This window comes from Chaetodon trifascialis, chromosome 7, assembly GCF_039877785.1.
Source record: "Chaetodon trifascialis isolate fChaTrf1 chromosome 7, fChaTrf1.hap1, whole genome shotgun sequence".
Taxonomy (NCBI): Eukaryota; Metazoa; Chordata; class Actinopteri; order Chaetodontiformes; family Chaetodontidae; genus Chaetodon; species Chaetodon trifascialis.
In genome coordinates, this window is record NC_092062.1 from 16,118,202 (window position 1) to 16,140,070 (window position 21,869).

General features: G+C 41.3%; 2 protein-coding genes across 2 annotated transcripts; both read left to right on the forward strand.

The window, feature by feature from the left end:
* The first annotated feature begins 159 nt into the window (after nucleotides 1–159).
* smg9 (SMG9 nonsense mediated mRNA decay factor) lies at nucleotides 160–7,653 on the forward strand. The gene is made up of 13 exons (XM_070966313.1): nucleotides 160–577; nucleotides 660–734; nucleotides 987–1,221; nucleotides 1,361–1,458; nucleotides 1,561–1,673; nucleotides 2,355–2,466; nucleotides 2,600–2,695; nucleotides 2,891–2,976; nucleotides 4,748–4,854; nucleotides 4,953–5,060; nucleotides 5,290–5,415; nucleotides 5,505–5,649; nucleotides 7,111–7,653. Exons 1-13 carry the CDS (start codon nucleotides 431–433, stop codon nucleotides 7,187–7,189), a joined length of 1,527 nt encoding a protein of 508 aa, XP_070822414.1. The 5' UTR covers nucleotides 160–430; the 3' UTR covers nucleotides 7,190–7,653.
* Nucleotides 7,654–11,158: 3,505 nt separating this feature from the next.
* Nucleotides 11,159–13,319, forward strand: LOC139333704 (ly6/PLAUR domain-containing protein 3-like). The gene is made up of 5 exons (XM_070966318.1): nucleotides 11,159–11,204; nucleotides 11,663–11,782; nucleotides 11,868–12,014; nucleotides 12,690–12,800; nucleotides 12,932–13,319. Exons 1-5 carry the CDS (start codon nucleotides 11,159–11,161, stop codon nucleotides 13,123–13,125), a joined length of 618 nt encoding a protein of 205 aa, XP_070822419.1. The 3' UTR covers nucleotides 13,126–13,319.
* Nucleotides 13,320–21,869: the final 8,550 nt, after the last annotated feature.

A 21,869-nucleotide genomic window follows, 5' to 3' on the forward strand; every position in this document is an offset into this window, starting at 1 on the left:
ATATTATGTTTCATAACGACATCATTTATCGGACGAACTAGATGCGTTTGATTATTTTCACATGGAATTTTAGGCGGGTGGAGTTTCTTCCAGCACATCGATATCCGGGAACCGCTCAAACATCGTGGTATACGGGTAAAGCTAAGAGTTGAAGCAAGCGCATTAGTGGAAAGCTTAAGTCGACGTTATTTACGTCTGTGATCGAGCGCTGTGGTATAACAGCGATTAAATAACTTTAAACGTCAGCCAAAGTAATGTTTACAGGATTGCTAGCTGAGAGCAGATTTCTATTTTCGAAGATAATGCAGTGAAAGTAAAAAATTTTTTTTATTTTTTTTTTTGGCTGGCCTCTCTTGGACTGCTGTCCATCGTTAGCTAGCTTTCTGTTGACATCAGTTGTGCTGTTGTAGTGTACCAGGTGAGGAGCGACATGTCAGAGTCCGGCCACAGTCAGCCCGGGATGTACGGGCAGGGACGCAGGAGGAGGCGACGCCGGGGAGACAGAGATACTGGACCTCCAGGACAAAATCTGTCCGGACCCAGTCGAGATCGAGAATACCAACCGAGAGAACGAAGGGTATTATAAACGCATGCTCACAATATTGCTGTTGGTTTAACCTTTAGTACTTCAGAATGGTAACTTTCACCTGTCTGTTCAGGATGGGAGTGAAGATCCACCAGGCCCACTTATACAGAAGACCCCCATCATTCTTGCAAAACCCCCTGGGGAAAGGGTACGTTAGCTTGTCTAGATATCATATTGCAATCATCTTTAATGAACAATTAGCACAAAGTAAGAATATGTATTAGAGTGACTGCAACATGTGAAATCAAACATAATATTTTAGGAGGACACTCACAGTGCCAGAACAAATGAGTCGCAGTTAATACGTGATTATTACAGAAAACACAGTTCATATCTATGAAACTCTACCTCTCAGGTCATGTGATCTATTGGCTTGTGCTGTTGTTTGATCCATTTCAAGGCCAAGCCATCACAGAATGCACATGTCAGTGGAGCTCCAGTCCTGGAGAAGCCTATCATGCTAATGAAAGCCAGGGATGATGGAGGGAAGTCAGGGAACACTCCAGAGGCAGCAGCTCAGCCCTCTGGTCCCGGACCATCCAAGATGGAGAAGGAAGGGCAGCGACCCACCCAGCCTGTATACCAGATACAGAACAGAGGAATGGGTGCTTCTGCATCCAGCAGTGCTATGGACCGTAAGTTATTGCAGTTTTCAGGATAAAAGGTTGTTTTTTTTTTTTTACTCTAAATGTCTAGTTATAGCGATGTTGAGGAATCCACTTGAATACATTCACGAAGGCCAAAGTAAAGTAAATCTTTTCATATATCTTCCAGCCATGGTTGGCCAGTCTAAACTCCTTCCTCCAGAGAAGATGAAGCACAGCATTAAGCTTGTGGATGATCAGATGAATTGGTGTGACAGTGCCATGGAGGTCAGTTAGTATTCAATGCAGAGTCATTGTAGTAAAGGATGTGATAATGTTTTCAATATACTGTACTGTAAGGAAGTGGTGCTTTGTTATAATATGTTATAGTATCTGCGGGACCAGACAGATATGTTGGTGGTGGGAGTCATTGGCCTGCAGGGAGCTGGGAAATCTACCATCATGTCCTTGTTGTCTGCCAACACTCCTGAGGAAGATCAGAGGTAAGCTTGGTTGTAACACCAACAATAAGCTCTGACTTTTGTGAATGAACATATAATTTAGGAATTGTTCAAAGAAAGGAAAGAAAATATGAGTCAGAGGAAGTCTAAGTGGAAAAGAGAATGGCATCTAAATCTGAGGTTGAGCCATGTTGACAGAACATGTCCTCTGTGTAAGAGGGATTTGAACCAATAAAATACTGGTCCTGATTCCAGTTTATGAGGAGGTCTCAAAAAGTGATGGTACTCTTTTTGAACACATGGGGGCGATATAGTAAACCCATCTGGTTCTGTAGAGCCTGGTGTAGTTTAGCTAAACACACATTATTTTGTTTGCTCACAGTTCACACATTTGAAATCACTTCAGTGTGTGACACTGCACACTGTCCACCCACCACAAAACCATAGAATCAAATACTATTTCTGTAGAGAAATGTAGAGCTACTAACCAAAAACACTTATTTAGACCTTTATACCCGATCTGTGCATTCCTTAACTGAAGTTGTAATACATTTTTCTGTTTTTTGGCTAATATCCAAAAAACAAACAAAAAAAATCCCAAGTTTTATTTTCTCAAAACGTTTCTGACTTGTATTCTCACAGAGAGGCAGGCTCATTGGAAGAGTAAGCATTAGAACTGTTTTGTCTGTAGTCTGGAATAAGCATACTTGTTTGTTTCCACAGGGGTTATGTATTCAGAGCTCAGACTCAAGAAATCAGGGAAAGAGGAGGTAACCAGAGCACAGGAATCGATTTCTTCATCACACAGGAGAGAGTCATCTTCTTGGATACACAGGTAGGAATGAAGTATTGCAGATACAGTAACTGTAGTGTTTTCAATTGGCTCTCATGCAGTTTAAATTGAAATGTTACCTTCGAATAGAAAGATATTACGATTAGACTACAAAGTGCCTCATTTGTTTCTTCAGCCGATGCTCAGTCCATCTATTCTCGACCACCTCATCAACAACGATCGGAAGCTGCCTCCAGAGTACAACCTCCCTCACACATATGTCGAGATGCAGGTCAGTGGCTGGCCTGCAGGTGGCAGTGGGGGAAAGCACTAGTGGGTTATGTGAGCACAGGTGCATCACCTCTGGGGACCAATACATGCCTTTATTCCTCTAATTTGTTGTCTAATGGCATTTCATGTGCCATTTAAATTCTTCTGTACACATATATTCACATGTGCCCACTGTCTCTATATAATCTGTCAACAGTCTCTTCAGATCGCCGCCTTCCTGTTTACAGTGTGTCATGTGGTCATTGTGGTTCAAGACTGGTTCACAGACTTAAATCTCTACAGGTAGGTACTTGCTTATGTGCGATGGATCTGTGTTCTACTCAGTGTCTGGGTTCACAGAGTAAAAGAGGAGGGTAGCTCTCAGGAAGGCTCTGACCATAAGTTGAAAGTCCCTTTCTCCCACAGGAATGCTGAGCATTTCTTCTTGTATCTGGAGAGGATATTTGGCCTCTGCTTTGTCACAAGCTCAATAATGCTATTATTTCAGTTGGTCTTGTAGTGAATAAATAAGGGCAAAGCCAGACCTGTTGAAAATGAATGCTTTTGTGTCTGTCTAATATGCGCTGACACTGCATTCATCCACATCATTATCTGTTCAGGATACGCATGTGAGCAGCAAATGCACTGAATAATTTGAACGCCTCTAGCCTCATAGAAACACACTTTCCTTGTGTACACTTGGCTAAAGTTGACAACATTGTCATTGTCATCTATAATGAGCTCGGTTGTTTCATGCTTTAGGAGTTATATTTCTGAAGGTATTCAACTGTAGAAATGGGTCACTGTCAAAGATGTTTTTTCAGGTTGCGGAAATTATGCAGTTTTCAAAATTCTGTGAAAATATAGCTTACTGTCAAAACCTGATGTGACACAGAATGACCCTCGGTGAAAAACATTTGCAAAGCTGATTTTTGTGAATACTTAAAATTCTGCACTGTTTACATCCATCTGTGGTAGCGTGCAGTCACCACTGCTTTTGTTGGCACAGTGCTGCCTTCCTCTGTATGTCACAGCTTGTAGATCAGTGGATTAGTACGAACCTGGCGGCTGGATTACACATGGCCTCGTCCACCTTCTCCTGTCTGTACAGGTGTGTCCTCTTATTGGTGCACAAATACAAAGGAGGCATCCAGACCGATGTAAGCTCAGCGTGAAAAACACAGCTCTCATTCATTTGAACGGGGCTTGTCCGTTGATGCACTGGAGGTGCCAATGTGTACGGCAAATCAACATCCAGCACCAAAGTTATCCAACCGCATCATCCAATAAGGTGCCGCGCTCGCAAGCCAAAAACACGCAGGTGCACATTCCTGGTAATTACTTTTGACATTTGTTCGTTTACCTCTCAATAATTGCAACCAAAGTTGACGTAACTGTTGCTGAGATAACTGTCCAGAGTTTTAAAGTCCTGTCAGTGAGTATTGTAAAACACTGTGCATCATTTTGGCATCTGACAAACCTTTAAACTCGCTGCTTTGTTGCTCCAACTGGACTTCCAGGATCTTATGTCGTGTTCTCACTGCCCCATCAGCGCAGCCCGCTGCACTGTGCATTTCAGCCTGAAATCTCTGCAAAACAAGGCATGAAAATATTTTTCCACAGCACTGCCAGTAGCTAGAAACTCTACGGGGTACCTGAAACTTACGTTGGAATAATGTTGCACGCTGCAAGAAAAAAAAAAAAAAAGCTCAGTTCTACCTTCTGACAAAAGCATCAGTGTGCACGGCAGGGAAAATTTCATGAGGTGGATATGCCCAAATTTCGAAAAAATGAAATATCTACCAGATAAATTGTAGACGCCCCATTGATTACCATGTTACGTTATTATCATCAGGCCAAGTTGGTCCACAACTGCCGTGAACACTAGTTGCTGTAACACCTCCTGTTTGTTACACTTTAAAAAGTTGATTTTCTACATACGTGTGCATGTACGTACCCTGCCTGTTCCACAGTAATCATACTGAAAACATGGATAATTACCCAACATTTGCAGCTATTGCTTTTGGAATGCGGAAGCTGGTAGCACACAGATTAATGTCATGTTTGTCTATAGGTTTCTTCAGACTGCCGAGATGTTGAAACCCTCCACTCCATCTGCAAGCCACGACAGCACTGGCTCTTCAAGCAGTGACGATGGAGCAGAGTACTATCCACATATAGGTGACTCTTTAATGCAGAAATACACAATCTCACACACCAACCACATTTAGTGATATCAGTATTAAAGTGTCTCTCCTTTGAATTCCTCCCTCATCCAGTGTTCCTCCAGAATAAGACCAGGCGGGATGATTTCTGCCCAAGGAATCTGAAAAACATGCATATGGTCGTGGACAAATTAATGGCCCACTCTCATCTCAAATACAAAGGTTCAAAACTAAAGAATATTCTCTTCATATATAAAGATGTTCTGTTCACGCTGTGGCTGGATTTAAGGGAAAATTGTCTAAAACTGAGTTTAGTTAATAGCAAACCGATATACAGTAAGTGGTTTTGGACAGGACTATGGATATGAATAGTATCTGGTTTAGAGATTTGAATAACAAAATAGTTCATGCAAAACCTGCATTCTTCTCGTAATATGTGGTTTATTTTTAGGTACGTTGTCTATGCTGGACTGTAATATCTTCCCCGGCTTGGGTCAGGACTATCTGGCTACTGAAGTCAACATGTTTCTCCTTCCTGTGCAGGAGAATGACGGGGAGGATAGTCTGACTAAAGCAGGTTAGAGAATTTATCCTCACATAAGGCAAAACTCATTTGTCCCCCTGTATATCATGTTCAGGAGGAATTCATCTTTGTGCCGTGTTTAGGTTCAGGAACGTACCCGCTCTTCTCTCTGCTGCCGGGGTACAGAGGACACCCTACCTTTTCCACCATGGTTTCAAAACTCCGCAGCCAAATACTGGCCATGCCCCGCTGTCAACTGTCACACACCATCCTCACCGAGAAGAACTGGTAAACACGATATTCTTCTCTGCCCACTTTTCATGTATTTCCACTGGGGGTGTGGAAACATTTAAGGATTTTTTTTTAGTTTTGTTTTCACCTTCATTTGACAGTTGACAGTGTAGAGAGATGGGGGGGGGGGGGGGGGGGGGGTTGTTACCCAGCGGTTACCCAGCGGTTACCCAACATGATGCCAAGTTGTGACAGGAGCAACTAAAGACTGGGAAAGATGTGAAATGCTGTTTCGAACATTCCAACAGGTTCATTGGTAACCGGTGATATTGTCATGATTGGGCATGAAAGGGGCATCCTGGAAAGGCTCAGTCGTTCACAAGCAAGGATGGAGCGAGGTTCATCACTTTGTGAACACATGATGATGACCGTTGTTGGTAAACACAATTCATTTGCAAATGATTGCATCCTGTTTTTATCAACATTTTACACAGTGTCCCAACTTTTTTTGGAATCAGGGTTCTAGTTGACCTCAGTTATTCCCTGGACTCTGCCTCTCAGGCAACGCACACTAAAGACCGTCCTATCTGTTTTAACATTTCCCAGATCCACACTGCATACCAATTCTGTCCAGTACATACTATATATTTACTGTCATAGTTTTTTTTAGAAGTTAGTATTCACAAATTCACTTCACTTGCATGTTGGACGTCAGTCAAACTGCAGCTTCAGAATGCCACTGCCAGTTGCATTGCACCAAGAGAGAGCAAAATGTCATTCTTGAGATTTAGCACTGCCATTTCCTTTGCACAGGAGGACAAGAGAGTGCCTCAACAGCACACTTCTGGCCTGTCAGGCTTGAGTATACTTGTACTTTGTCACTTAAACACAGCATATACTTAGAACCTGCTTAGAGTGATAATATAAGTAGTGCGAGTTTGGGCACGCTTACTTTCTTCTTGTCAGAAGTTGTTGCAGCCTGAGCAGAAGCCTGCAGGCGCTGCTTGACTGAAAAAGTACTTTCATTTCTTCTTTTCTCTCGGTAAAAAAATAATTTCATTTGCACTGTTATTTTCAATATTTTTTTCTTTAAAAAATGCCAGAATTGAATGTCATTTAAAGAAAAAGCAGTTAAGATTAGTGTCCATGTTAATTGAAAATATAAGATTATTTATCATTAAGTATCGGTGCCCTTGCCACAGACCATGAATTTCAAAGATTTACAAAGCATTTACGTTTGTGTTGTTATACTATGATTTAAATGTCATTTGTTATTTGCTAGATTAATATAAATGTATATACATGCAAGAAAATTACATTCACTTTTTACTTTTTAAGATGATTTTGAAGTGGTAGCCTTCAGCATGACAGCAGTGCTGTATGCAACGTGTCATATTGAAAGCTAAGAAACAGGATGTGACTGTGGGGAGGGACCACTCACTTCCTGTCTGCCTCTCTGCTATACACACACCAGTTAAAAGTAAAAATTTCTGACCTAGATTTGTTGTGTTTTTACAGGTTTCACTACGCAGCTCGTATCTGGGATGGCGTTAAAAAGTCCTCAGCCCTCTCTGAGTACAGCCGCCTGCTCTGCTAACACCTTGGTTGCACTGCTGTTATATAATAGCTGCTCAAGCTCTTATGTCCGATAACCAGCTTGCATTAAGAGAGATGTGTCTCTGAATGTGGACACCGTCGTTTGCACCTTACAGGTGGAATACATGGAAATGGAAGCCCGGTCACTGGTGAAGAGTCACATGTGATGCAGGATGACACCACCTTCTGTCTGCAAACCTGCAAACCTGGGGAGCCTTGGTGCTCCATGCCAGAAAGTTGCCCATCCTTCCCGTGGAAATATAATGTTCAGCAAACACAGCTGCAACCTGTACAGCAGTGATGAGAGAGAGAGGAAAACCAATTGTCTGCACATGTTTAAGCAAAATGTGTTCAGTTTGCGAGCCATGATTGGCTATGTGATGTAACAGCTGCAGTTTTGGTGTAGTGATGGTGTGCATGATTTCTTTGGTGAAAATGTAAGAAATTGTTTTTATTTAAAAACATTTAAAACATCAATAAAAAGACGCTCAGAAAGGAAACTTCAGTGAAAATATTTGATTTGTGATTCAAAACTGCTTTTCGTTGCACAGGATTGTTTTACTTGTCTCTTACAGCGCAAGGACATCAATCTCCACTGATGCACTGAAGTCAAGTCAGTTTTATTCATGTAGTGCCAAACATAATAGACATTACCATAGGGAACTTTGAATACAGGGCAGGTCTAGACCTTACTCTTCATTATAATACTTACATGGACCCAACAGTTCAACCATGGACCCAACATGAGTGAGTGAGAGAGAGAGGAAAAAGACCATAAAGGGGCACAGTGCAAGTTCCACATAGAGACAAAGGTAGTGGTAATAATAGCAATAATAAGACTAATAATAATAACTATAAGCTTTATGAAAGAGGACAGTCCACTAAGCCCATTCCACTTTTGAAGACTCTAAGAACCAAAGTAAGCCGACATCTGGTGAGCACAGTGTTCTAGTGGGGTTCTCGGGCACAATGAGCTCTTTATGATACGATGGTGCCTGACCATGAAGTGCTTTGTAGGTGAGGAGAGTGACTCTAAATTCTACTCTGGATTGTACAGTGCCAGTACACATAGGTTAACATGGGAGAAATATGATCTCTTTTCCAAGCTCTTGTCAGTACACGTACATGTTCGGCTAAACCCTCATTCCTGGATACATTCTCCACTCTGCCTTTAGTGTGTCACACAAACAAAGCACCTCAAGCACTAACAGAGGAAAGCAGGTCGGCAAGAGTAGGAACAGGTGAGGGTCAGGCACTGCCCCCTGGCCATAGAACCTGAAATCGAGAGAGCAGAAAAAATAGTTCCAGTGTGCAAGAATATGTCATGCTAGACCAAAGAGTGAAATGTAGAAGTGCTGTGGCTGTTTACACTTTCAGCAGGTGCCACAGCACCTGGATCAGCTGTACTTATTGGGGCAACCTGATAATAAGGAATTGCAACAATCCATCCTAGAATTAACAAATGCATGGACTAGTTTTCCCTCCATCATACACGGAAGAGGATTAGTACAAAGTTCATCATGTGTGTACTGTTGTTGTTTTACAACCACAGCCTCACAGTTATCTGCTCTTTTTATGATTTATTGTCTTGAAACACTGACAAAATTAGCATGCTAACCAGCTAGCTATTCCAATTAGACTGAATGATCTGCTTGAGCCTCTGCTGAAACGTTGCTGAGCACATCAGTCCAGTTGCAGCTGCTCTGCACTGGCTTCCTGCTACATTTAGAATAGAATTTATCTCCAAATTCCTTTTGTTGTACAATGTTGGAGCAGCAATTACAGGTGATATGCATGCATTTGAAAGTCCCAATAGTTCTCTTTAGCCAGTGGCCTCCCCAGCCTCTTTTCTGAAACGTGACAAAATGTACTCCTGAAGTGTCTTTTCTCTGTCTCTTAGTTTGTAGTCGGAGGTGATGACGTCCTATAGATGCTGTCTTAGCCAGAGCTGTGGAGATAGAGGTCTTTTTATATGATTGGTCCAAAAAGCTTTGAATTCTATATTGAGACTGTGTATGAAATGCAGAATCCAGGTTGCAGATCCTCCAACCTGGATTTGAAATTGATCAAAATTGATTTTATTTTTGAGGTAATAGTGCAACAGAGAATTCTGATCAGTAGGCTTAACAATTAGTGTATTATGTAATTTATAGCCACTCCCTTTTAAATGGTCAGGTCCAGGAAGTGGATCCTCTCTTTGGAGTATTCAATAGATAATTTTATGTTCTTATTAGTGTTCTTGAGATAATTATGGAAATGAATAAAGTCATTGTGATTACCATTATAAAGAAGAAAAATATCATTAAATCTGCAAAACATTTTAATGTTGTCATTGAGGCGATTCATTGTAGGGTTAAAGACATATTCAGACTCCCACAGTCCCCAAATAAAGGCAAGCATATTCAGGGGCAAAACTGGTACACACACTGGCCTCTTTGCATTGTTTGATCAGTTTGTCTTGAAACAGGAACATGCTGGTGTTCCAACACCCAAATCAAGTTCCACCATAAAGTAGGGCCAGTCCCTCTCTGTCTGACAGATAATAACTGTTTGCAAATTGCATTGAAAAGTATCATCAACTCCACTCAATTTATTCAAACATATGTAGTGTCCCAAACTCATGAAGGTAACTTTTGAACAAAAGTTTTTTTTTTTTTTTTTTTTTTAAATAATAGTCTGTAAACTGTGACGCTGCTTCAGTGAGGGTTCCATTTGTGGCCATATATATATATATATATATATATATATATATATATATATATATATCCAGGATATTCACATGACACAGGAAGCCCTGTTCTTATGTGTTAATCCAACCACAGTATTCAAGAGAGAGTTGAAATCCTCCATCATACACGGAAGAGGATCAGTACAAAGTTCATTATGTGTTTACTGTTGTTGTTGGTGTTTTACAACCACAGCCCCGCAGTTATCTGCTCTTTTTATGATTTTTTTTTATTGAAACATTGACTCATTCAAGGCCATCTTTTTAGGGGAGAGTTCAGAGAGAGACTTTGTCCTTTGGATTTAGAAATTTGATCCTTTGGTCTGTCTGGGAATTAATGAGGAAATAGATTTTTTTTTTGTTTGTTTGTTTTTGTTATTGTTATAACTCTTTTTGTAACTATTCATCACTTGTAATATGTTAACTGTGAGATATGCTCGTGTGGATTAACCTCATGGCCATTGATTGTACACTTTAGGAATCATAACATTCCACTCAGCATGACTCCTCTTTCCAGAAAGACCCAGTGAGGGTCAAAACCAGTCGGCATTTACATTTTGTGATTTTTTTTACTTTGATATGCCAGAACTAATAAAGGCTTTTTAACTACATCCTTGGCTCAGTGCTAGTGTGTCTGAAGTAATCTTATGGCTTTCTTTCTTCTACAGTTTAACTTCAAGAGTACCTCGCATTCATCTGGAGTTTACAATTTTACAAATGTGAGCGACAGTATCAGTACAGAACTGATTGGCTCCTGCTGCTTCAACAATTTTGGATAAAGGGGAAGGGGATGAGAAAGGGAAGGTTAGATTTGGGTCTACAGTTGTCTAAACCCCCTGGATCAAGAATAGGCTTTTCAAGAAGTATTAAATGCTTTCATAAGACAGAGCATGGACTTAGGGTATGAATCACAATAGTTAACAAGAAATGCGAAATAGGTCTCAGCCACGCTCATGTGGGATTAAGCTTTCGTTTCACCAAATAACATTTTCAGACAAAATTGGGTGATCTTTAGCCTGTGTAACAAGCTGTCTTTCACATGGTGCAATCTTAACATGTCAGATGTAGAGTTGTAGAGTTTAATTTCTTCACACTTTGTCACTCTTTTTAGTTTCACATTTTGTCACTATAAAACTAATAAAAATAAAAGGAGTGGTCTGAGAGCGAAGACAACTCCCTCTCAGGAGAACTACTTATAGCTGTCACAGATGAAACAAAATCTCAGTTGTGTCCTGCCATCACAAAATGCGTCTCCTTGTTCTGATCTTTGGGACTGTGCTTCTCCCTCAAGGTAAGTTACTGTTTTGTTATCTGATTTTTAACTGTTTAATCTTTAAGAAAAGAAGGATTGTAATGTTCAAATACCACATTTGTCATTACAAATGCCACAGCCACAGGTCACTTAGGGCTTCATGTCAGAAACAGTTGTCCTCATGCTACATGTTAATTTGCTGTTGGTTCATTTTACTTGTCACTGTTATTCCTCTTTGTATTCTACCTGCAGCTTGTGCACAGATGAGTTGGCCTCCTTTACATTTTGTTGTAGTTAAAAACAAGACAAACAAGACAAACCCCAAATGTGGTAGAATTGCCTCAGACTGTATCACCCATTTTTGTCACTGTGCTTATAATTAATCATCATAATAATCCATAATCTTGACTGATGTACTTAAGAATAAAGGTGCTAAAATGATTTTGTCTGTTACAGACAAGAAAAGTTGTTGTTGAGTGAGTTTTTTGTTTTATCAGCCTACCCCCTGAAATGTTATCAGTGTGTACCGGGAAGCTCGGGAACCTGCACAGACACAGAAACACAATGCCATGCATCGTTTTATCAGTGTGGTGCATGGAGAACCGTCACATATTCAGGTATGGTATTTTGTGGTGCATTGTTTTCATCACAAAACAATTTTTCCATGGCATCCAGTTTACAAAGGTTGCTCTTTTGTTGCAGGTGGCATAGAATTTTCTCATGTCCAAGTTAAAGGTTGTATTTTGCCTGGTGAGTGTACTGAGAGCTCACTCAACTATGGACTCAGCAGATCTGTACTTACCACCAAGTGCTGCCCCTATGAGCTCTGCAACACCGAGCCTGCCCCTGGTAACTTACTTATATTATCTATTGGTATTTAGATGCTTCTTTGCACAAAGAGCTGTTTTTGTTGAATGTCAGCATCTAGTTGTATGAGAACAGTTCAGAATATGAAAACTACTCTCATCCCATGAATATAGATGGTCATTTCATAAATTTAAATATAGATATTGACTGATGATGTAAAGATTTTTGGGTGTTCTGTTATCTGTAATGGTTTGAAAAAGTGCATATAGTAACTGTAAATTTGGGAAAAAATCTCCTAGTGTGAGTATGCCCCCAGACCTAAGGCTAAGCCCCGAATGTTTCAACATCTGGCTCTGCCCCTGCAAGCAAGTATGAGGGAAATGCTTTTATCCTCCATCACCATCTGCTAGAGATGAGCTGATGGGCAAAAGAAAGAGAGAGAGAATCTTGTTGTATTGCATGTAGGCCAATCACATTTGTTTTCCTCCTTCCTTAAAATCACCAAATCCTAGTCACACAATAGACAAAAAATGACAGAAATCTACTTTTTGTATATCTGTTAATGTAACTTGTCCATCAGCAGGGAACACCAACAATTGCCCTTAGTGTGTTGGACAGACCTTGAAAAGGGCACCAAAAACAAAAAGAGCATTGCAGGCACCCCTTCATCCCCCTTTACCTCCCCAAACTATATGAACAATATATGTTCTGTTACAGAGCCCAGCACATCCAATCCCAATGGTAAAATGTGCTACTACTGCGATGGCAAAGACTGCTCTGGAACTGTCAACTGTTTGGGGAATGAGGACCACTGCATCTCAGTAAATGGTAACACGCCTACAGCATTAAACATCTGACTCTGTTCCACATGTTTCCTTGGCTCAGAACAATTTGTAGTGATTTTAGTAGATGTATTACCACTTTAACCTCACACACTAACATTGTTTTCATTCTCTCAGTGATTTCAGATGGCGAAGAGAAAATCTTCAAGGGCTGTGCCTCCAAGCTGCTCTGTGCAGATCCACAGGATAGATCAGTCACTCAAGAAGAAATTAGCTGCTGCCAGGGTGACTTCTGCAACAGCGCCAGCAGCACAAGTGCTGGCCTCCTGCTCCTGGTGGCACCACTGATCTCTTTGGTCATGTTCTCTTAAGTGGTGGAGATGGCAGCAGCACTGCTCAGCTTTTCTTCTTATCTACACCCAGCTTCATAGTGGCCACACCCCTTTACTTATCCTTTCAGCCAAAGAGTGAGGAAGTAGAGGGTTTAGGAAGCAATGTATGAGAATATAAAGTAGTCAAGTTATGATTTCCCTTTGTCTGTTGCCTCATTCAGTTTCTAACCTGCTTTTTTTGTATGTTACCTCTTAAGATAGTACCAAATGGTTTGCATAGATTAATTGTTAATAATAGTCTGTTTTGGTTTTTTTTTTACAAAGTGGAACAAGGTGAATGTAATTACGTGTTGATGCACAATTTTTGTTCTGAGTGCTATTATTTTCCTGAAACCTGTTTTTACACTGAATTATCGGGACTATTGTGATGTGACTGATAAAAAGCAAATAAAATAATTTCTTGAAATTCTGCTAGAGTGCATATCTGTGTTTGCTTTTTGTGTTTTAATTCTTTCTCCGTCTCCTTTAAATGGTGAAAGTGCAAATTGTACCTATCGTGTGTATGTACTGTGTATTTGTTAGTTATGTATATATGACAGGAAATGTGAAAAAAGAGGCATATTCTGTGGGAAACAATGATGAGCAGTGTACCACCATCTAGTCAACACATTTTATACAACAGGCAGTTTATACACTCCTTGAAACTTTTTTTTAGAGAATTTTGCAGCCTCCTGTTTGTCACTTGGTCAGGCTGCAGGAATAGAACAAGAAAATCATTGAAAATTAGGACACTTGTCTTTGGATTCTTTGAATGAAGCTGAATGCAAGTGAGTTGTTAATTTAAAGATTGAATGTGATAACAATGTACACTGTTGTAAGGATGGTGAGATTGTTTGATCCCTTTGGTGGCACATGGTTATTTCATGGCTTATTTGAAAGCATCTATGTTTTGTTTTCAGGAATGGAACTATGTGCTAGTGTATCTGGTCTGGTCTGATTGATGGGAAGCCAATAAGGAGGGGCCTAGAACCTTTGCTCATTCTCCTCCATTTTCTGGCCTTGACAGAGGTGGTTGGTCTGTGACTAACTGTGTGTTGTTTCTTTGCCTTGGTTGTTCTTAAGTATTTTCAGTTGCATGTTGTGACATTTCGGAACCCCGTTTACACGCCACGCCGTTTCAGAAATCTCCAATTTGGCCGGAGTTTTTAAAAATGATTGTTCTCCATGAAAAAAACTCTGTTTGCATGTAAACAAGAGGCCAAACCACATGAAAACGTATGCGTTTTCCATAAGTGTAAATGTAGCCTTATTGTTGTCTGTCTGTTTTCCTCTGTCTGTCTAGCTGGGTGTGCCTCTACACCCAGCCAGCTCCGCCTGCTCAGGTGCACACCTGACGCTCATGATCCTGATTAAGGCGCAAGATAAAAGGGGGGAGTTTTCTCCTACCTGTTGCCAGATTGTCCTGAATACCTGGCCTGGTGGTGTCTTTGTTCAGTCAGTATGAGTACTACACTATGCTATCTCCTCTCCTCATGAGTTTGCTAATGTTGTTTTTCAAGTGTGTCTTCTTTTGTTGTTTTGTCCACTCCTTATGAGTGTGTCGTGTTCTTTGTTGATTGTTAAAATAACTATTCTTTTTTGTTTTTAAAACTCCTCTGGTCTGCATCCTTGGGTTCTAAAAAATTCTCAGGTAAAAAGCCTAACAAATTTGCCTCAAAATAATTGAGTTGTGTGCTGAGACAGGCAATATAACCACTACATTGGTCAGAATCATGTCAGCACTCGAAATGATTTAAGCATTTTTGGAATAGTAATGTTTACAATTAACAAAAGAAATATTGTCCTCATTTGGTGCTTTCTAAGGCAACATGAGTGCAGTTAATTACTTTGATTATATTTGGAAAACCAGACATTTCTGCCATAATTGCACTTAGTGATGGCTGTAATACTCCAGACCTATCAGCCAGTTCCCCTGGGAATGTCCCATTTACCAGAAAGTTCTGGGTGGTCACTAACTGGACATGCACAGGGATGACCTGTTCTGCGAGGTGGTTTGTTCCAAAGCTGGGGCCAGTTCAGCACAGATATTCAAGACATTGGTTTTTGTCATTGTGGGTTAGGAAGTCCCTTTGGTCCCTGACTACACAGTTCACAGCTTAGTTTTCTATGTTAAGTCTTCAAGTAATGCCAAAGCATTGTTATGGTAAGCCTAGACAGGTTTTTGCTGCTGCTGGGTGTGCCTGGGGGCTGAGGTGGACAGACTCTGTGATAAAGTGAGGAAAGCTAATTGGCAGAACAGGACACACAGCAGTGGTATGTCTTGCAGGTGTTTGTTCCATCAGTGGAGAGCAGCGAAGGGCTGGGTGAGCCCTAAGACATGCAAGACAAAATCTTTGTGTGAGCTGAGGTGTTGGGGAGGTGCTGTATATTTTGATGTTGAGTCTTCTATCATCTTCAATGTGCACTGCACAATCCAAAATGGCCAGACTGTTTACTTTAACATCCTCCCAAATGAACTTCTTGTTGTTGTCCACTCCATCGATGTGATCCATGAAAGCTTCCACTTCCAGTATTCTAACTTTGACCCAGGCATCATCCACTGTTACGATCGGAGACAAGGAAGGCCAGGACCCAAATGCAGAGATGAAAAATACACGAGATTTAACAAAAGTACAAACAAAAATCTCCTTCTTCAGGGAAAATGCTTTCAAGCAAAAAACGAACTAAGAATCACCACAGAGGGGAAAAAGACAATAACAAAAACTGATCTAAACTTCTAGAAAAAACAAAGTAGCAAAATAACGAGAACACAAAACTCACCAGGAAAAGTACTGGGATGCAAACATACTAACCAAAGGCAACAATGGAAAAAAACCTCCCAGTGAAACCACCGGCAATCAGGAAACAAGCATACAGGAGGAGTAAGATCAAGAGATGAGCAGAACTACAAGGCGAGCCGTGCACTAGAGATACTGAGAGAATAGCCCGGCACAGGGGTGAAGCACAGGCAGCTTAAGAAGCCAGGTTGATTATCTGATGAGGTGCAGGTGCGACTCTTGAGTATGCTCCCCCAGTAGATCGGCCCGCCTCTCTCTCCTGCTCCAACCTGCTGTGGGCGTGAACAAGGAAATGCAGTATCAGTCCTTGACAATGAAACAGAAAAAGCACACAGTGACAGAGACCACAGCCATCATATCCACCTTCCTAAACCAATAGCTGGGTGTTATTTCTGTGAAGGAGATTTTTTTTTTTTTTTTTTTTTTTCCAGCATGGTTGAGCTCATGGCACAACCATGCTTCTGTCTGTAGAAACCCACCTTGTACTGAAAATGTCTAGCAGGCCATATATGTGGTCTGGGGTGAGGTTGATTCAGTTTGAGAGAGAGAGCAGTCCTGTAGCAGCTGTTTTCTTACACTCTTTAGTGCTTTGTCCTTTCCAATTGTTGCTAGCAGTTGATTGCCTTCTTCTTATGGCAGCTGGTAAGATCTCGCCTCAGGGTTTCATAGGTGACTGTGTCACTGAGTATACTGGTCACCTTGGCATAGTTAGCTGTGCAAGCAAGATGGTGATGTTCCCGTCTCTAACGCCAGTGACTTTCTTTCCTGGAAGGTGAGGTTGGAAGGTGGTGCTTTTGCATTGGTGAAAGTGTCTGATGCCTTCGACCTGTCGGCAAAGTTGCTCACTCACTTCTAATGAATGTCCAACTGTGTTGTGTTGTCATCCTTTTTGTCTCCAGTTTAGTTCTAACCGATTCTTGGAAGAGAGGCAAAACATCTTCTAGAACCTCAAGCAAGTCCAGTTGCCTTTTAAACCACAAAGAAATAGATAATTGGTGGACTTTCTGTGGAAGACCTGGCTTGACTTGGAGAAACAAAGTTCATCCCAGTTTGGTTGAAGTAGCTCTCATTTCTAGAAGTCTGACCAACTTTATAAGCGAACCAAACACCAAACCATAACAACTGAGACTTGACATCAGAGGGGTATTCCAGGTAGGAGGTTCAACAAACTCTGAGTTTATCTCTGAACTCTGAGTTGACTTACTCTGAGATGAGAAACTCTCAGTATCTGGTTCCAGAACAGCAGATGTGAGTTAGTTCAATCAACTCTGAGTATGTTAACCTTGAGTTGCGCGTGTGCACAACCACTATAAAAAGCCATCATCAATGATGGAGTTGGAGGTCTTATTGCAAGCCTATGGAGAGTATGAGCACATATTTCGGCGTAAATAGCTGCAGCAGCGAAGGACAACAAGAGAGAAACAGCATGGGAGAAAACTGCTACCCGAGACAATGCGTAAGTTTGAATATACTATTCCATTGACTTAACATTTAACTGTACTTAAGATCGTAACATAGTTATCAATATAAGTAGGAATAAAAACTGATTTTCATTTAGGTGCAATCTAACAGTGGAGAAAGAATCAGCTAAAAATGAAATATAAAAACATCATTCAAAAAGGTAAGGCATATTTTACTAGGCTATGATTGTACCTCACTTTGATTTTAATTTTATTTTTTAATTGACTTAGGCCATTAAACAAAGTAAATATTAATTCAGTGGCTACTTCAAGTAGTAATTTAAACCACTAACAAAATGTTTTAACATGTCTCACTTAATACCCCACTTAGTAGATTAACACTTGATACAATGTTTACACATTTTTATTTTATACATAATGAAGTCATTTAAAATGTGACGATGTGTCCACGAACACTCAATAAAATACAGATTTAAAAAAAGACTAACATTTGAGTTCTGCTCAGCCAACAGAGAGAAGACAGAGGCCCGAAAAACGGGTGGAGGGCCACATCCACCACCTCTGACAGAGGCTGAGGAGCTGGCCCTCAGCCAAAACCGTGACGGGTCGGTGGCTGAAGGCATCCCCGGGGGAAGCTCCCCCCCCCCAGGACACAAGTGGCTACATCAGATACAAGTATACACTTGTGTCTTTTTCAAAAATAAAACGTATATTATATATAAAACTTCTTATATATAGCAAACTATATAAAATCCCCCCCCCCCGTATTACACTCCTAACTGCTGCTTTTGTACTTTTAGGGAATAAAGAAGACCAAACCACATGTGAATTTGTCATTATTTGACTGTTTTAATCAAAAGTAGTTTCTCCTCATTAGGTCCCTTACAGCCCTTCCATCCTGGACGTCTGCAGGGTGGATGGGATGGTCATCCTCAGGGTCATTCATTTGTACAGCAGGGTGTTGCTCTCCTCTAATAGTTGCAATATTATGGAGAACACATGCCACAATGATGTCACATGCCCTCTCTGGGATGACCCTGAGCTTACGCAGGCACTGGAACCAGGATTTAGGTATGTCTATGGCCATCTCAACCCGGGCTCCAGTACTGCAGTGGGCCACATTAAAATGTTGTTGGGGCCCCCGGCTCAGGCTCAGGGTAAGGGATCAACAGAGTGGGCTGGCATGGATAGCCTCGATCCCCCAGTAGGTAGCCATCAAACACTCCTGTAATTATAGAGGACACATTTGAATGCATTAAAAAGGGAGACAAAGAACATTTGTACAAAGTTTTAGCTTCCTTGCACGTGCAAGTCTGTTGCTCAGACTACACTCCCAGTTGATCTGGGAATCATGTAGAGCCAGGCCACTTGACTTCTACATTTGTAATGATGTAGGCTGCATCACATATGATCTTCACAGTGCAGAGAATGACATGAATTACAGTGTATTGTAATGTATACATTTCCATGTACATAATTTTAAAGATGGTAGGTCATAAACCTGGACATTGATGCTGTGAAAGGATTTTGTATTCACATAGTCCCCTTCGTACTGCAGGCGCAGTAATAGGAATTTGTGTCCCATCTATGCATCCTATCACATTTGGAAGCCCTGCAAACTGACAGCTAATTAAGCTACTGAACCCACTCTGTGGTCGCAGCAGAATGCATATCAGAATTTAAAATATATGATTTCCACATCAGTCACCAGTTACTACCATCACTGGTAACAGGTGTTTCAGTGCGAGGTTCACTTTCCTCACAGCTCTACACACTGTTGCCTTTCCGAAGTGCTCTGCATCCTCAATATTGTACAAAAAAACTACCGTTTGCAAAAAGAAAAACGTAGCGCTATGTGTAAAATTTGCTGTGATGTGAGCGCACGTCCGCGGTGTGTGAGGTTGGTGATGTATGGCCGGAGAATGCTATTGAGATAAATTATACCGTTTGATGAAAAGCAGTATCGTTCGAAGAGATATTCCTCTGGAAATGACAGGACATCTAATCTGGGTCGGAAGATTCTCTCGCGACGTAAAGCGCTTTGAATCAATTGGGCTTCGATATCAATCGGATTGGGAATGAATGGGCAATCCATGTCTACCAGCTTTCTTCATGTGGGAGGAGACAGGTAGAAACTCAGGGTTTCTTAAAATAAACCTGCCAGCGAGGTTATGTTCACAGAGTCTGTTACCACGTTGACTGACTCAGAGTTTCAGTTACCTCGCTTTCTGGAACGGAAAACTCAGTTTCCCCTCATATCGGTGTGGCGGTGCGAGTGCTAATACAATATCATGGTAAAGATCTAAGTATATGAATTTGACAGGAAAACGCCACCCTGGGAGTTTCGCCCAGGGAAATTTGGATGAATATAAGTTGTAGTAGAAAAGGCACGCAGGTAAGGAATACAAAGAAGGGCAGGAGATGTGGTTCAATGTTAACCAATGCTCAAATTTATTAAACTGGTTACACTCAAGATTAAAAAGGACGTAAAAGGGAACTAATGCGCTAACACCCTGCTCCAATGATGAGGCTTACCGACAGTGCGGGGGGAGACCTGGGGGAGGCAGCCCAACTTAAAGGAGGAGCACCCCACTCATACGTGCCCCCCAGCCAAACGTGAACTACACCGCAAACTAAACTCCAGGATCACACAACACATTAGGGCCACTGCCACCCAGGACACCACCGTCGGCTCCCAACAACTAAAAGGAGAGGGGAAAGCATACTTGTTTGTTTCCACAGGGGTTATGTATTCAGAGCTCAGACTCAAGAAATCAGGGAAAGAGGAGGTAACCAGAGCACAGGAATCGATTTCTTCATCACACAGGAGAGAGTCATCTTCTTGGATACACAGGTAGGAATGAAGTATTGCAAATACAGTAACTGTAGTGTTTTCAATTGGCTCTCATGCAGTTTAAATTGAAATGTTACTTTCGAATAGAAAGATGTTACGATTAGACTACAAAGTGCCTCATTTGTTTCTTCAGCCGATGCTCAGTCCATTTTCATGGTCTATTCTCGACCACCTCATCAACAACGATCGGAAGCTGCCTCCAGAGTACAACCTCCCTCACACATATGTCGAGATGCAGGTCAGTGGCTGGCCTGCAGGTGGCAGTGGGGGAAAGCACTAGTGGGTTATGTGAGCACAGGTGCATCACCTCTGGGGACCAATACATGCCTTTATTCCTCTAATTTGTTGTCTAATGGCATTTCATGTGCCATTTAAATTCTTCTGTACACATATATTCACATGTGCCCACTGTCTCTATATAATCTGTCAACAGTCTCTTCAGATGGCCGCCTTCCTGTTTACAGTGTGTCATGTGGTCATTGTGGTTCAAGACTGGTTCACAGACTTAAATCTCTACAGGTAGGTACTTGCTTATGTGCGATGGATCTGTGTTCTACTCAGTGTCTGGGTTCACAGAGTAAAAGAGGAGGGTAGCTCTCAGGAAGGCTCTGACCATAAGTTGAAAGTCCCTTTCTCCCACAGGAATGCTGAGCATTTCTTCTTGTATCTGGAGAGGATATTTGGCCTCTGCTTTGTCACAAGCTCAATAATGCTATTATTTCAGTTGGTCTTGTAGTGAATAAATAAGGGCAAAGCCAGACCTGTTGAAAATGAATGCTTTTGTGTCTGTCTAATATGCGCTGACACTGCATTCATCCACATCATTATCTGTTCAGGATACGCATGTGAGCAGCAAATGCACTGAATAATTTGAACGCCTCTAGCCTCATAGAAACACACTTTCCTTGTGTACACTTGGCTAAAGTTGACAACATTGTCATTGTCATCTATAATGAGCTCGGTTGTTTCATGCTTTAGGAGTTATATTCCTGAAGGTATTCAACTGTAGAAATGGGTCACTGTCAAAGATGTTTTTTCAGGTTGCGGAAATTATGCAGTTTTCAAAATTCTGTGAAAATATAGCTTACTGTCAAAACCTGATGTGACACAGAATGACCCTCGGTGAAAAACATTTGCAAAGCTGATTTTTGTGAATACTTAAAATTCTGCACTGTTTACATCCATCTGTGGTAGCGTGCAGTCACCACTGCTTTTGTTGGCACAGTGCTGCCTTCCTCTGTATGTCACAGCTTGTAGATCAGTGGATTAGTATGAACCTGGCAGCTGGATTACACATGGCCTCGTCCACCTTCTCCTGTCTGTACAGGTGTGTCCTCTTATTGGTGCACAAATACAAAGGAGGCATCCAGACCGATGTAAGCTCAGCGTGAAAAACACAGCTCTCATTCATTTGAACGGGGCTTGTCCGTTGATGCACTGGAGGTGCCAATGTGTACGGCGTCCAGCACCAAAGTTATCCAACCACATCATCCAATAAGGTGCCGCGCTCGCAAGCCAAAAACATGCAGGTGCACATTCCTGGTAATTACTTTTGACATTTGTTCGTTTACCTCTTAATAATTGCGACCAAAGTTGACATAACTGCTGCTGAGATAACTGTCCAGAGTTTTAAAGTCCTGTCAGTGAGTATTGTAAATCATTGTGCATCAT